The sequence below is a fragment of the Trichosurus vulpecula genome, chromosome 7, assembly GCF_011100635.1.
Source record: "Trichosurus vulpecula isolate mTriVul1 chromosome 7, mTriVul1.pri, whole genome shotgun sequence".
NCBI lineage: Eukaryota > Metazoa > Chordata > Mammalia > Diprotodontia > Phalangeridae > Trichosurus > Trichosurus vulpecula.
Window position 1 is genome coordinate 162400928 of NC_050579.1, and position 17540 is coordinate 162418467.

At 38.4% G+C, this 17540-nt stretch overlaps 1 protein-coding gene and 1 pseudogene across 1 annotated transcript in view; both read left to right on the forward strand.

Moving 5' to 3' along the window:
* Nucleotides 1–17540, forward strand: part of LOC118856567 (prolyl endopeptidase) — a 151131-nt gene that overhangs the window by 7635 nt on the left and 125956 nt on the right. Inside the window, exon 2 of the mRNA XM_036766940.1 lies at nt 4003–4077. Within this exon, the coding sequence (XP_036622835.1) occupies nt 4003–4077 (75 nt within the window). The remainder of the gene's footprint in view (nt 1–4002; nt 4078–17540) is intronic.
* Nucleotides 1692–2465, forward strand: LOC118856568 (annotated as a pseudogene).

The window sequence follows — 17540 nt, forward strand, 5'->3', positions numbered from 1 at the left end:
GATGCAGCCAGGTGTGAAGAGCTTTAAATGCCAGAGAGGAGTTTATATTGGAGCCCATAGTCAATATGGAGCTACTGAGATTTATTAAGGAGTTGGGGGCACTAGGGACATGGTCAGTTGCACTCTAGCTCTGTATGGAGTGTGTTGAAGTGGGGAGAAGTTTGAGGCAGAAGAGCTAATTAGGAGGATAATGTGTTAATTCATATGAGAGGTTATGAGGGCCTGAACTAAGGTTGTACATATCTGAATGGTAAAGGGAGGGCATGTGAGAGCAGTGCTATGGAAACTGGCAGCTGAGAAGTGAGGAATTGAGGGTAACACTAAGGTTGTAATCCTTGGTAGCTGGAAAGATGGTGACACCCTCAGCAGTGAGCCAGTGCAAGCTGTAGAGCTAAGGATGACTTTGATTCTAGTCTGTAATCAAATAGGCATCAGTAAATTTAAAAGACTATATCACAAATCATAGACTACTTAACGTAGTTTCTACAATTGAAGTTCCCTGTAATAGTTAGGGTTTGTCCCTTCTCCCTTCCCTTCCTTACAAAATTAAGGAACAAAATATGAATTAATATGAAAATTAGTTTCAGTAAAGGATTAAAAAGGCCTTAAAAGTTCCTATTAGTTTCTTGGACACCTAGCAATGGGAGTGTGGTACAGGTTTTAATCTCTTCTTTGTTATCTACTGCTTGTCTAATGAGAGCATGATTTTCCATGATTAGATCAATGCTGATTATTGCAAACATCATTGCCTTAAATATTCTCTTAGTCCATTTATATACTTTTGTGATTTTTGGGAGCAGTTGGTGAACATAAGAGAACCCTCTGTGTAAAGCAGGAGCCTGGTGCTGGAGCAACATGCCCTCTTGTTAGATGTCAGATAAAAACCTGCTTCTGATAGAGAAGCCCCAGCCACTCTTCTAACAGTGATCCATTTCGCTGAACAGGTGGGACCCAGTGTGCCATTTTGATGGGGTATGATTCTGACAGCGTGGTAGCTTGCTTCTCATGTTCTGGGGTAAGCACTCGCTATCAATTCAAGGTCAAACTGCTTTGTAGAGGCAGTGGTCCTAGGACTACTGCCAGATTCACAGTGTGCTTTGGTGAAAGCAGGTTCCAGTAGCTTCTCCCCACCTGGTGACAAGATTACTGACTAGCAGCCAAGCTTAACATTTTTCAAGCATCACTGACAGTGCCTAGTTGTTCTTTGGGGGAAAGAGTGTATTTTTTTGATGAGTGAATGCTGCTTTCTCAGTGTTCTAGAACAAAAGATGTGAGCCAGGTAAAAGAGTTGTTCGCATACCAACCACCTTCCCTTCAACGAACTGAAACCCTGTTGCAAGAGTCAAAAATGTTCATGGAGACTGTGTTGGAAAGAAATGGCCATTTCAAAATGGTGCAAGCTAGAGAGAGTTTCAATTTTTTTTTTCCTGCTGAATGATTCTTTTAGGCATCATCTGCTGCTGTCCGGAAGATTATATGGATGTCAGATCCCTGTCACTCTTAAGAATTTCTCTCATTTCCTCTCAGATGATGATAGTCTGAATAGATAATGTTTGGATGACTTTTTTTTTTTTAAGAAAACACTTTACAGGCTGGCGCACTGAAGTGTGGCAGTGCAAAGAATTCCCCAGGTGTCCCTGCTGGGCTACCCAGGCTCCTCTTGTGTTCGCCTCAGCTGCTGGGGTGGAGCCATGGTGGTGCTCTCGGTGCCCCCTAAGGTGACCAAATCCTGCTGGATATTGAAAGTACCACTACCCCGATTTCTTTCATGAAGGATGCGCTATTTTCCTATGTTCACAAGAATGTTAAAGACTTACTGGGGAGAAGAAGAGTGTCAACAGGATGTGAGTCTTCTGAGAAAACAGGGAGAAGAGGATTCTCACTTGGATGGAGTTGTGCTGATTTCCCCCAGATCTGAGCATGACGCTGGTGACACAGAACAGATGATCCAGGCCGTGGTGGACAATGTCTACTGGCAGAGGTCTGTGGACCAGAAGACCCCAGTCCTGAAACAGCTCCAGGGCCACATATGACTAGCTGCCTTCGAAACTGGGACAGTGAAGGCTGAGTTCTTTGAGGAGGTGGTTCCCACAATCAGGAAATGGAGACAAGCAGGTATGAAGGTGTGTATTTATTCTTCAGGGAGTGTCGAGGTACAAAAGTTGCTCTTTGGCTATTCGACAGAAGGAGATATCCTCAAGCTTTTTGATGGCCATTTTGATACTAAGATCAGACATAAAATAGAGAGTGAAATTAATAGGAGAATTGCAACAAGCATTGGCTGCTCCCCCAGCAACATCCTGTTTCTGACAGATGTCACCCAAGAGGTCAACATAGCAGAAGAGGAGGACATCCATGTGGCGGTGATAGTGAGGCCTAGCAACACAGGATTAACAGATGATGAAAATGCCTATTTCAACCTCATCACTTCTTTCAATGAATTCTTCTTGCCTTCGTCTACTTAAAGCAAGAGGTTCCTTGTTTTTTGAAGAGAGATCCAAACTATCTCTCAAAATTGTACCTCTGTTCTTGTTTTCTGGGTTTATTCTACTGATAAAATTGCACATCTAAGGAAAATTTTATATTCAGATCACCTTCTCCAGGGGTTCCTAAGGGAGAGGGGAAGGGGAATTTTAATTCAGTGAGATGAAGGCCTATTTTAAAAAATTATGAAGATAGGAGTTGTTGAGGCTGCATCACGAAAGTACTTGTTCCCCTGTGGGGTGGGCAGCTGCTAAACCCGGTGGGTAAAATTACTGAAAAAAGGAAGAAATAATTGTCTTCCTGCTTTAGCTGCTTCTTTACCAAGTGGAAAGCTAATTTGGAAGAGTCATTCAAAAACCTCACTATTCTAAAACCATTCCCTGTAGATTTGCCGTGGTTTTAGAAACTTTCTACAGGGTCCTCTTTATGGCGATGGGAGCAAACACTTAGGTAGCTTAGGTACACTTAGGTGTAGCTGGTCTCACGTACAAGAAGGCCACAAGTCTATTAGCCTGTAGTGAAGAAGAAGGAAACTAGGAATGCAGATCACTCCCAAGGCTTGACTAAAGAAGTGATGATGTCATTAGGATATAGCTTGTGATTTCCATGGCTCTCACAGGGGCCCTTTATAACCTTACCTGTTATCAGGGTGCAAAATCTGAATGTGGTTTTAACCTCTAACTCTAAGAAAGCTTACTGCAGCTTATCAGTGTCCTCCTAGGTTTGAGTACTTGGCATGTCATCCCTAAGATCAAGAATACCTTGTAAAGGAATCCTTTCCCTCACAGTTGTTAGAGAAGAAGTGTAAATTGTAGAAGTACTATTTGTCCCAGTAAAAGACAATTTCCCCTGGTCATTAAAAAATAAAAAAAAAAACACTTTACAGCTTCTATACAGAGACTCAAGTCTCCGAAATACTCTTCCATTAAATGAAATAGACTTTCCAGTTGGTGCCAAGAAAAGATGTGCTGGTAAGCCAGCAGTGCATGACACCTTTTGTTTTCCTGTGTTTTAAACTTATTTTTTAGAAACTTGATCATATGACATAATGTGGGCATATTTCCTTTCCATGTAAGTCATTAATAAGCATGAAATGAAGAACAGTAAAGTATGTCTGTGTTGATGAACATGTCCCACTCACACCCCCAGCCACTCTCCTCCTTGTATTGTATAACTATGTATCTCTTCAGGAAGGAAAGGTTTTTAGCTTTCATGAGCACAGCAGAAGGTTTTTCTCTTGCATTGTATTGCATTTTCTGTTCTGCCAGTTTGTCTCTCTTCTCTGAGCATCCCCCTGCCTCCCACCCTCATCCCCGGCTGCCTTGACACCTTTCAGAAGCTGCCAAATCTGTCTTCGTGTGGCAATCAGCCAAAAGAGTAGCCATTGAGGTGCTGGAGACATTCTCTCTCTCTCGTCACTGGCCTTTAGTATACATTTCCTCATATATTCAGTTCTCTAGGAAAACTTCCTTTAAACCAGTTACTAATTATTTCATGCTTTGTTTTGTTTGTTTGCAGGTACAAGATTACCATGGGTCTAAGATCTGTGACCCCTATGTTTGGCTTGAAGACCCAGATAGTGAACAAACAAAGGTAATTGATGCTATTTAAAGAAGAGAACACCTTGAAAAACACGAATCGACTTTAGAGCCAGTGGCCAAGCTTTGGCATAAGAAATTCATATTCCTTTTCTGTATGCATCTTTTGTCTTTCTTTACCTTTCCAGTCCTTTCTGGTTCCCGTTTTAGGAGCTTTTAAGCACCTGGCCAGCAGAGACATACATAAATGACGTTGATCTGATCAGCATATTAAGATGTAACCCTCAGTCTGTCATCTAAATTGTTTCAATAACTCAGCAATGTTAAATTACGCCAGTACTAGTTATTATTTGTAGAACGGAGTGTGTACACCTAGTTTTTCCTTCATTTCTAATATATCGCTCCCTTGGGGGATGAACCAAGACCCTTTCTCGGGGATGAACTCTTATCATTAGAGCTCTAAGGAATATGGAACTGAAAGTAATGGGCGATTTGGGGTTGACAGCTCCTAGCTGCAAAAACCAGTGGGACCAACCGTTTAAAGATGTTATTTCTAGGTTTTCTTCTAAGTATTTATAGGAAAATATTTAGCAAAAGATAAAGCGAAGCTACCAAACAGGAAAAATTCTGCTGAACTCTCAGAAACATTGAATCTGCATAATTCTTTCTGTATTTGAAAGGCAAACTCAAAAAAATATTTTTCCCGATACTATTTTATATATGCAAGAAAAATTAAGATTGCTTAGAGTTCTAAGTGGACTATTCTTTTGAAAATCTTTATCATCCTAGAGGGAGAAGATGAAGGCACTCTTCACTTTCATCACAGGATGCTGCAAGACAGCTGAAGGTTTTTCCCAGCGGATTTTTTAGCGCTATCCAGTGTATCTGTTGCATTGTTGCTATGAGATACTCGTAGTAGCCTCTGAATAACATTAATAGACTTCATCAACAACTTGCAAACACCTACCCTGTTCTATTTTTCTTTGCATAGAAAAAAAAGGAATAGGTATAGTGGACATGCCAGACTATGTCTTTTTTGCCCTTATGTTGACTTTATATGTTTTATGCATGTTTGTGGACTAAATATTTTCAAGCTGTAAAGTTCATGGGCCTAAACCCTGGACTGTGACCCTGGTCAGTGTGGTCATTTCAGCCCATATTGGCCCCAGAACCACTGAGCCAGATTCGCTTCAATCGAGAACCTCCTCTTAGAGACAACGCTGAAACCACTTACAGACTTTGTAGGAAATTTAGGTATGAAGTAACTTAGCTCTCTGCATTACTACCAGGAATAACTCATATTAACAAAGTGCTTCAAGTTTTACAGAGTGCTTTCCACAAAACAATCCATTGAATTATCTCCATTTGGCATATTATTATACTGACTTTCCTGTGGTTCAGTGACTGGTAGGTTTGATAGTTATTATCAGAACCAGGATTCAAACCCACATCTCCAGATCTCATCCAAGAGCAGTTCCCCTAGACCCTTTTTTCCCATTTTACAGGTGAGAGAACTGAGGCTCCAAGAAGAGAAGTGACTTATCTGAGGTCACCAGACCAGGACTAGGACAGAGGTCGCTTGGTTCCTTGTCATGCCCAACATGGTGTCTCTTTTTATAAATGGGAGTTGAGCTTAACTGATATGTTTACTGGGATCTGTTGTGATAAAGCTTATTCAGACTAAAGAAGTTTTGCTTTTTTTAAAAACAAAGAAAATTTATTCATTCCTCCCACAAGCAATAATCAGGTGCCTGTTGTGTGCCACATACTGTGCTTGGCCCTGGATATCAGCCAGTAGCATGAAGTCCTTCCTACTGCATAGTTGAAAAACTCAGGCAAAAGTGTGTCAGAACGTGGAGAATCTTCACTTCCTCTAAGTGAAGAGAAAAATCTCCTTCAAGTTTATTACTGGTGTTGGCAAAAAAAAAAAATGTTAAATGAGTAGGGCCTTTTTGTCACTGAATTCTGAGAACCAAAATGTTTACGTAGTAGGGTTTTTAATTTGAGTTGTCTAACTTGGACAATGTCTAACATTTCCAGAAAAAAGGTGAACTTTGGTCTCAAAAGATAGTAGAAACTTGAAGCCTGATTCACCAAGAGCTTGTCCACATGTTATCATCACAGTTTGCCTTTGGCAAAGTTGAACCTCAGAGTAACATTGAGATTTTCCCAGGGTCAGACATCTAGCTACAAAATCATTGGCCACCCCACTCCTCCCACTCATCAGTAACACCATTGAGCATGAGAGGCTCTTAATAAATGGTTGTTAAAAAGATTAACAGCTAATAGCACATTTATAGAGGACTTTAAAGCACTTTATATACATTATCTCATGAGTTTCTTACCACTCCTTTGTGGTCTAGATGCTATAGGTATTGTTATCCATATTTTACAGATGATGAAACTGAGACTCAGAGAGGCTAAGTAACTTGCCAGTACACAGACAATAAATGTCATGGACAGATTGTTGACTCAGGTTTTTCCTTGGTCCAGATATAACACTTGTTCTACTATACTAAGCTTCCTTTGATCATAAATTTCTCAGTTACCAACTAGGTCTCGGTATTTCTAAAGAGAAAAATGCCGTATCAGCTGTGTAGCATTGGAAGCTTGAGATTAGTTGGTGACCAAATTACTTTTCCCCTTCCCCATTTCCCTACCCCCACCCCCTAATAATCACTATTTTTCCTTCCCTTGACATTTACACGTTTCCATCCTCCTTGAAGGGAGTATGTGGTGTAGTGAAAAGAGTCCTGAACTTAGAGTCACCATGCTTGTGTTCAAGTTCTGATTTTATTACTTTAGTAGCTATGAACCTGGACAAAGCGATTAACCTCTCTGAGATTCAGTTTCCTAAAAAAAATTTTCAAATAACAAATATCTAAAAAATAATAACCTATCCCTCCGCCCTCATTGAGCAAATTAAAAAATAAATTAAAAACCAAACCATTAATTCCCAAACAAATTCTTCAGTATATCTTTACGTAGTACAGCAAAACAAATTCCAACATTAGCCACATCTAAAAATATGTGTCTCTTTCTCCACTTTATCAGTGTTCTGTTAGGAGGTGAATGGTGTTTCCTCTTCATTCTTTTGGACTCATGGTTTATCAGTTCATTGATCATAGTTCTAAAGTCTTTCAAAGTTATTTTTCTCAATAATGTTCTTATTGTATAAATCATTCTGCTAATTCCACCCACCTTGCTCAACATTATTAAGGTTTCCTCTGAAATTGTCCATTTCATCATTTCTTGAGCACGGTAACAATCCTTTACATTTTTATACCACAGTTTGTTTAGCTGTTCCCCAATAGGAGGACTCCACTTTAGTTTTCAATTTTCGGCCTGCAACAAAAAGACCTGCTCTGAATATATTTGTACATGTAGATCTTTTTCCTCCTTCTTCTGTTTTTTTTTGGGGTTTCCTAGCAGTGGTATATCAAAGGATGTGCAAAGATTGGTAACTCTGAACATGGTTCCAGAATGGATTTTGCAGCTCCACCAACAATGACTCTAGTGTACCTGTTTTCCCATAGCTCATTTTACTTTTTGTTGTTTTAGTCTTTGGTGTTCTGAATAAGTCCTCTTCTCTAAAAATGAAGGTGATGTTTTAACTACCTATCTTTCAGGGCTGTTATGAGGAAAATATTTTGTCAATCATACAGTGCCATACAGATGTTGGCAGTTTTCATTTCCTGATCAGCTTCCTTCTTCTTGGTTATCTTTGCTTTTTTCCTCTGTTATTAACTTCTTTCAACTCTTACCCCTATTAATGTATTCATGCCAATCTATTTCAGTTCCAGTTTTCCCCATTTTAGTTTTCCTCTTTGGTAGTCTATTCCTGTGTTCCTTATAAATGTCTTTTGTTCACCATCTTTTTTACATAGACTTTATCACTTGCTTTGCTTTAAAGCCAAATATCCTAGGATTCAGATTAGGAAGGTACCTTAACCCAGAAATCATCCAAGACATGGGTTCTTTTTTGTGTTAAGTACTCATCGGCAGTTTGTGAAGCCTATGGATCCATTTTCAATTCTTGAAGCCTACAAATTCATTCTCAGAATAATATTTGTTGCCTATATTCATAACTGAAAGAAATGCTAAATTTCAGTTAGAGGTTAGTGAAAATAAAGATGCCATTTTTCTCCCCCACACAACTTTATGGACCTCTTGAAATCCATCTTTGGACTGAGGTTAAGAACCCCTGATCTTTGTTGAAGAAATTGATCCCCAGAGAGGTGAATTGTGATCACATAGGTATAAATAGCAGAGCTGAGTTTCAGACTAATAAATGCATTGCTCTTTCCTTTATACTACAACCCTCTGACTTTCCCCAGATGATTCCATAACTCCTGAGGTCCTCTCCAATGGAAAGCTCATTTTTTCCCCTTGGTCTTCTTGCTTCAATAAGAGTTAAGGTGGGGCTAGTCTATCCTTACTTTCTGTTGCCACTTTTAAACTAGGGGTGTGCCATTGTCTCTTGGCTTCTCATCATGTCTTTATTTAAAATAATTTTTATTGGAGTATTTCTTTTTTACATCACCTAGGTTTTCCAATGTATCCCTTCCCTCTCCCTTTTGAAGAGAGTCATCCCTTATGAAAATGAATAAAAGAAGGGAAAAAAAAAAGTTTGAAGCTAACATGTTAAAAAAAAATCTGGCATCATATGCAGAACCTCCTTTTTTTTTTTTTTTTTTTGGTCAGAAGTATTATCATCTTACCAATCACTTGGCTTGAAGTATTTCTTCCATTTATCTAGTCAGTCTGTGAATCAAGCATTCATTAAGGTACTGTGCTGGGGATACAAAGAACAGTTAAAAAAAAAAAAACAACACAGTTCTTCCAGTCAAGGAGCTCACAGACTAATTGGATAGTCAGTCATCTATTCCTGTTGATTCCTCTTTTATAACATTTCTTATACAATGGAAAGAATACTAGCTCTGGAGCCAGAGGACCTAGATTCAAAGCCTACCTTCTTTTATGCTTAGCACCTGTATGACTTTGGATAAGTCAGTTATCCTAAATGAGGCATTTGAACTAGATTACTTCTGAGATCACTTCTGGCTCTAGATGTGTGTTCTATAAACTTTTTCATCCTCACTCCTTCATTATAGTCTAGGTTTTTATCATTTCATGCTTGGACTACTGTAAATGTTTCCTAATTGGCCTCCCTGTCTCTAGCCTCCTTTGCCTCGTGTTCGTTCTTTTCAGTACAGACTAGTTTAGAATTGATACACTGGATAGATCTTGGATCTCAGTGATATGAGTATACCCTCCAGTGGTGCAGATCTCAGCCTATCCGTATCTTAGAACTGTGTGATCCTTGTCAGTGTCATCCTGTAAGCCGTTCATGATGGATCTATCCAGCATCCCTGGAGTCCTTTCTCTAGATGTTTTGATACATTAGGGACTAATGCAGCAATTGTGCAGTCCATCTTTTCCTCTTTTGACTGGTCCACTCCCTTTTCTGATCATACCATTCAGGTATGATGCCTTTTATGTCATTTCTTATGCTCTGGTTGTTGCCAGTATGTTGTATACTGCTTAAAATCCATCATGTCTGTCCATTGCCCTTCAGATCATCCACAATTTTGACTCTTCAGAAATTGTACTCTGTGATTCACAACCATATAGCATCACTGGGAGGATTTTATTGTTGGTGTCAACAGGTAGCTTCCTAAATATAGTCCATCCCATTTTCACCTCCTATTCATTTCTAGGCCCAGCTCATTGGTCTTTTGATCCAACAGATATATATTAATCACCTGTTAAGTATAAGGCATCGTATATGGTATCTGTCCAAGGTACTGATGGACTCGTTCAACGTGTTATTTGGGATTTGCTGTCCCTTTGGGGTTTTGGTCTTTGTTTTCCCTTTGGGAATATTTAGGATAAATCTCATTAGATCTTCCCAACAGTACTTCGAGGTGCTGTTATTATTCCCAGGATTTAAACCCAGGTCTTTCTGACATCCAAGTCTAGAACCTTATCCCCTAATTCACACTGACTCTCAAATGATGAATTGTAGGGTGCCAAGCACATAGGTATGTGGTAAGTGTCTGTTCATTGGTTTTTAAATTTTGGTTTTATTTGTAATATCATTAATTTCTCCATAGGTAAATAGTTTTCCATATTTAGCATTGTATTAAGACAGAAAGGCTCGTAGAGGTAATGTGTTCAGAATAATAGTAATCACAGAGCATATTGGACTTAGCAAGTTAATCCAGTCTGGGTGGTGTTCAAAGGATCCTGTTTTTATAGACAGAAGAGACTTAAAAGGCCATCCAGTCTGCCTCCCTCATTTTACAAATAAGGAAACTGAGACCCAGGGAGGTGAAGCAACTTAAGTCAGGATTAAGAGCTGGAAGGGACTTTAGAGTAAATACAGTGTTTTGGGGAAAAATGTAAAAGGACTACTCCTTTAAAGGAGAGAGAGACTGACAGGGAAGAATAAGATAAGTGTTTCCTGTTGCACAGAATTTAGAGCCTCCTGTATAACTTGTTGCCATGGAAATTTTCTCCTTTGAAAAATTTCCTGTGTGCTCATTGAGAAATTTTAAATTACACCTTTCTCTTACAGTGGTGTGGTAAGATGGAAGACGGGAAAAGTTTGAAATTTTATTAGAGCTATGTTTGCATGGATCTCTGTGTCAGTGGTGATTTGGCAGCATCACTGTGTCTAACTGTTGGTTTTCTGCCTCTCATATTGGTCTGATGTTTGTGAAGGTCTTGCTTAAAAGATATATGGCCCAGAGAATTTTCCAGAGTGTTTCAGGATGTTCTTCCTACGGCAGGGACAAACTATTGCAGAATAGATTGTACAGTAGGAGAATTCAGTTCAAAAGATAAACAGTAGGAGAATTCAGTTCAAAAGATAAGCAATAAAGCCACTCTGACTTCTAGGTCACAGACTTCACTAGGGAAAGTAATGAGGGAGGGACTTGTTTGTGTAGTGATGATAACAGTATTAGTCCTTACATTGGGAGTTCAAGGTCCTAGAAATTTTGATAGGAAGATAATCAGAAAACGAAGGTGCAAGAAATTTAGCAAAAGTTAAGGAGACACTTTCTTGCACTTTATTCAGACCACTCCAGCTCTCTTGGAAGCTGAATGTAACAGGTAGTGGGATAGTTAGGCCTCAGTGGGAAGGGGACCTTCTTTTAGTCAATTTCATTCCCCCCGCTCCTCCCACCCCATACATACATATACAGTGCTCTAGCCAAGTCTGGCTTCTAGTACATCCAAGGCTCTCCATTCCCCTTCCCCTCTTCTTTCTAGTTCATCCCCTTCATGCCTTTGGTGTTTGCTTCAAGTCTGCTGATAGTCCTCTTGCCCACTCTGCCATGGTTCTCAGAGCCCATTGCCCCCTTACAGACAGGGCTCTGCTACCTGGTCTACTAGGGTCTGAGAGTAAACTAAGGAAAAACTTCGGTTACTTGTAGAAAATGTTTTTAAGGAAAAAAAAATCACCACCATCCTGGACTCCTTATTTTCGTTCAAGCTATGTTATATTCTTAGAAGTCACTCAACCTCATCTTACTCTGCTTCCCTCAATTTTTCTACTCTCAGCTCTTCTAGGTAACTGTGTGACCTTGGCAGATCACCTAACTTGTAGAAAATTGGTGATGAATTCTAAAGACAACAAAATGGGGTTTCTTAACAATTTTGGGGATAAGAGAAAGGTCAAAGAAGGATTAAGGTCACTGTTTGGGTCAGATGGAATGATGGATAGAAAACTGAATTACTCAATTCTTACGTTTCTTGTTTTCTGTGCCAAGGCCAGTGATCTTTGAACAGGGAGGAATTGGATAAAATTGATTAATAAGGAGTTGAAACTTGAAATGAATGAGAAAATGGTGAGAGCTCCCAGATTCCCTCAATTAATTTGGCTTATCAGTGCCAGATGAACTACATCTTTGGTTCCGAGTGAATTTCAAATGTTGCTAAGCTATTTTCAGTGATCTTTGAAAGATCATGGGGAAAGGGAAGAGTGCTTCAGGCCTGGAAAAGGTCAAATGCTTTCCCTATTTTAAATTCAGTATTCTAAAACATATTATTAAAGGGTTGGCTAATGAACATTTCAAAAAGGAGGGGGCTGGTGTAATTGAAAATAGGTCATGAAAAACTAACTTCATTTCTTTTTTTGAAAATGCTTAGTATAGTTATTTTAGGGGAATGCAGTAAATGTAGTATGTCCAGATTTCAGCTGAATATTTGCTAGGTTCTCCGGCCATTTTTATAGTTAAGATGGAAAGATGGGTTAGATGATTGCATTATTAAGTAGTCAGTGTTGACTGAATGACTAGCTGGACCCAAGGAGCAGTTATGGAAAGGCAGACTCTAGGGGAGGGCCTAAAGGATCTGTTCTTGGGCTCTATGCTGCTTCCTTTTTGATCAGTAACTTAGAAAGAGACAGAGTTTGGGATACTTATCACGTTTGTAAAGGATACAAAACTGGAAAGAATAGCAGACACATTATATTGGATGATTAGGAACCAAAAATATTGTGATAACTTAAGAGGGATATCTTAAATATAGCATTAAATTTTAAAGAAAAAAATAACAAAATCTTGTACTTAGGTAAAAAAAAATCAGTTTTATAGATGCAAGATGGGTGAGACTAGGCCCTTACCTTCATGTGCAAACTGTCTAGAGATTTTAGTGTACTGCTAATAAGCTTAATATGAGATAACACTGCAATGTGGAAGTCCCCCAAAAGTGAATGTGATTAATTCAAGAGGCTTTACATTGTTTCCAGAACAGGATGGGTAACCATCATACTGTACTTTGCCTTTTACATACCACATACATCTTAAAATATTGTATTCAGTTCTGGGCACCACATTTTAAGAAGGAGATTAATAAGGATGTTGTTTAAAAAAATTGTATGATAGAAAAAGGTGATGTTCTGCTCTTGTGGAGAGAGTGAAGGATGACAGCTGGGTGGCCAGAGTGCTTCACTGGTGCCCTTAACATTTTGGAAGAAATCTCTCTCCAGCATGTTGTGAAAATCCCCTGCTGTGAATTTGTGGAAGGACGCAGGTGAAAGTTGCACAGGATAAGCAGACATGAGTGAATTGTGATCTTTAGAAGTAACTCCCAAATTGATGAGATCACAGACCCATTTAAGAGTGTGTCAGAAACTGTATTGAATACTGGAGATAAAAAGACAAAAAATAAAAAGACCTTCCTATCGAGAAGTTTACGTTCTACTGAGGAAAAACAATGTATGTCAATGAGAAAATACAGAATGAATATAAAGTACTTTCAGGGTCAGGGGATAACTTTTTATAAATGGTGGAATTGGGGAAAGTCCCTTGTAGGAAGTATCCATCCATTGAGTCTTTTAAGAGACTAGGTATTCTAAGACTTGGAGAAAGAGCATTCCAGGAACAGGGTAGGGAGAGAAAGGGCTTGAGGCAAAGGCCCAGTGGCTAGAGATGGGATGTTGAATATGGGAACGTGGCTAGCTTAGCTGGGAAATCAGTTAGGAAAGATAGGTTGGAATGGACATTTGAGAAGTTAAATGATTTGCCCAGAAGCCATAGAACTAATATGTTTCAAGTTTTGCCATCTAGTCTACCCTTCTAATTTTATAGGTGAGGAAACCGAGGCTCAAAAAGATTGACTTATCCAAGGTCATACAGGTAGTGAAGTAGCAGAGTCAAGATTGGAGCATATGTTCGATGACTGTAATGCCAGTACTCTTTTTACTATATACAACATTCATCCAGGATCATCTAAGAATACTCCTGTATACATCTAGAATACTAGAAAAGTAAACAATTTTTTGTGCTTTCGCTCGTCTTGGCTTGGGATAAACAAACACTTTTGTAAAAAATAAACTTTATGCTGTTTATATTTTTACGTGTACTAACTATCTCTCCCATTGGAATCTCAACTCCTTGAGTTGAGAATAAGGATTGTTTTATTCTTCATACTTCTATCCTAAGCATCTAGTGCCTGGCACATAGTAGGTGCTTAATAAATACTTTTTGACTAATTTAATTCTATTTCTGTGTGATTTCAACAAAGATTCTTTCAGCCTCAAAAATAATTTTAAATTTTCAAACCTAAGTCTGAAAAAATGAGTAGTGCTATTTACAGATAATAAGTCATAAAGTCCTGCTTTTGGTTTGGTTTATGGAGAAGGTGAACACTGACTTTTAGCCATAACTCGGATTTTTGGTGGGATAGCCTAATAAAATTATTCATGATGTAGTTGAAAATACAGTGCCTGAATCTCATGAGGTTTGTCAGGATTAGAGAGGAATATTTGGAGTCATTCTTTTTGAGGGGCTTGTTGAAGCTTCAGGAGTAGATAAGATTGGCAGTGGAGACAGCTTAGAAAGACAAGAGGACAAAGAAAGGAACCTGGTGTAATACCTCTACTTATGGGAGCAAGGAAGAGGCTCTCCTTCCTTCCTTCCTCCCTCCCTCCCTCCCTCTCTCCCTTCCTTCCTCCCTCCCTTCCTTCCTTCCTTCGACTAGGCCAATTATTCTGTAAGGAGAAGACATAGGGAAGAGTGAGGAAATTAAAGACAGAGTATGCATGTGAACAAAAATGGACATTATAACCTGCCCTCCCACACACACCCCCCATCTCCGTCCTATGAGATAGCATGGTATAATGAGATAAACATTGGATTTAGAGTCAGAAGACTTGGGTTTGAAACCCAGTTTTCCTTTTTTACTCTAGTACATGTTTGACCTTGGTCAGTTGACTCAATATCTCTGTTTTCCCATCTGTATAATAAGAAGGGCGGGGGGGTGGGGGGAGCTGTTTGACCTTTAGGGTCCTTTCCAACTCCAAATATGCTTCTTTCATTAAAGGTGCCTAGAAGAAAATTTCGCCTCAACATAGAGACAAACTTTTTAACAATTAAAGCTGGCTAAAAATGGAATCCGCTCCCTTGGATGGTATTAATCTTTACCTTGTTCTTGAAGTTGTTTTAAAAAAATTATTGGAAAACCACTTGTTCAGCATGTTGTAAATGGGATTCATGCTTTTGGAAGGGGTTGTACCAGATGGCCTTGGAGGTTCTTTTCAGATTTGATAGTTCCATGATTCCGCCAAACAGAAAAGACTGTAATGCTCATGAGCCAAATGTGAGTCATTCATGTAAGACTTGTTCTGGAGAGAGTAAACACAATATTAGTTTGTAAAAACAAAATATGTATACTTTGAAGATAGTCAATCACCTTAAAGCAAAGAAAGGCTTGTTTATCTTTTGAGGGGCTGTCAGTTATAGAACACAGCTGGAGGGAATCTCAGTAATTATCTAGTAAAGCTCATTTGCTTTACAGATGAAGAAATTGATGTGCCTAGCTCTGTAGTTCTAGGAAGTCTCCCAAATGGCATATATTTTGCTTAAATCAAACTTGGGCATGCTTTGTAGGGTCTTTCTAATCAGATCAATGATTTTTAAGTAATTTTTTCTATCAGCAAAACATCCCAAACCAAAGAGTAATACAGAGGAAAGAAGAAGAAAACCAAATTTGATTAATTCAGGATATGAGGAAACTTCAAATATTCACAGTTAAATTTTGGAAGGTGACTAGCTTTTTTTTTTTAAAAAAGATGCTAGTTGCATAAAGCATGATTTGGCTCAGTAGTGAATTTTTTACAAAATCCTTTTAGTGTACTAGAAAGGCTTTTAAAATACCTCAGTGCTGATATTTATAGCATGGAGTCTGCTTTAGAAATTGAAGCCACCCACTTTTATATTAATTCTTTTTCAAAATCATAAAAGGAAAATTAGAAAGATAATATTGTATGACCAGAAATCTCAGATCCTTTATTCTTTACTTTCCTTTTTCGATCTGCGTTCACATTCTATCTTCTTAACATTTCCCTGCTCTTATTCTCCTATCTTTTTTCACTATAATCAGCCAGGCTATAAATTATTCCTGCAGACTAAGCAGACCATTTTGAGGGATGCATGAAATCTTTTAGATCACGTCAGTGTCTTTCTTGCAGACACTCACCTTTCTTTTATAGCTATACTATACCCACAGGCTTTCTATCCATTTTCTCATCCGCCATCTTGGTTGTTAGTATTCTCTCTACATACTTACCTTTAGGTGGACATTTCTGGAAGGCAGTACTTGTTGTAGTAACTACTTTGCTGATAACATTTCTTTGAGCTGATGGGGTTGCAGTCTTGCTGCCTAAGAGGATGGAGTTGGACAGGAAGATAGGGAAGGGATGATCGGGTAGGAGAAGAGGAACAATATTAGAAGTCCAAGGAGGAGCTGGGGAGCTGGAGGCAAGTGTGAACAGGTAGGAGGTGTCCATTATATTTGAAGTGCCCTTGTGTGCAGAGCTTTCTATGAAAGCTGTCTACTCCAGGCGGCTAGAAAGTAACCCAAGTTCTCAAAGGTGATGCCAGCAGATCACCTCGGCCAGCTATATAAAGTCGTAGAAAATAATTTTGATTGGTGGTTCTTATACTATTTATTACAAAGGAATTTGAGGTTATTAGGAGACTGAACATTGCTCCTGGGCAGCTATGTGGGCTGGGAATGGTCATTCTCAAAATTCTAACTGAGATTTTTGGGGTAGGTGGCAAGATATTGAAAGCAAAAATCTAATAATTACTTAGAATTTCCTTATTAATTTATTTTAAACTTGAATACTAAAACCTAAATACACAATAAGGAAAGAAAAAGGAACATTATAAACTTAAATACTAAAACTTAAATAAAAAATAAGAAAAGCAAAAAAGCATTGTCATGTGCATAGCAGAACATAAGAGAGGATTCAAAATATACAGCAATAAATTTCCACTTCAAGAAAGCGTATATAATAAATACTACACATTATATTTAGAGCTGTCCATCTTTGCTTCCTTGTGAGTTTTCTTTTGTTCTCTGCTGTGTACTTTTTACTCTCTTCTTCCCCTCCTTCCTTCCCCTCCCCAAGAAGGCTACAATTAAGCACAGATATATATGTGTGTGTGTGTGTATACGTACACACGTCATATACATATATGTATACACATACATACATATACTTAGACATCTATAATTTATACATAGACATGTACATGCATCTCTGTAAGACTATTTCTTTATTTCTGTGTCCTCTGTTTCTTTGAGAGTGGATTGCATCTTCCTAAGTCCAAGTCTTTCCATGTAAGTCCACTAACTCATCATTCCTTGCACCACAGCAATATTCTAACCTTATACTGTCTAGGTATTTTAAATAGTCCAAAACAATATTGATTAATATGGCTGACATATAGTGTAGTTTCCTTATTTTTCTCTTTTGATCAAATCTATTTTGGCTTTAACTGTGTCTGAGATCATGATTACTACCCCTGCTTTTTATTCCCTAGTAAATTCTACTCCTGATCTTTATTTTATGTTTGTGTGTATCTCTCATTTTTATACGTTTCTCTGTAAGGAAAGGATAAGTACCTTTTGTTAATGCTTTGATTGTGTTGATGGATGGCATTTCTTATTAGAAACTTTTGTATTTGACTTGTTTTGTATCCTGTTTTATTTTTTTAATCT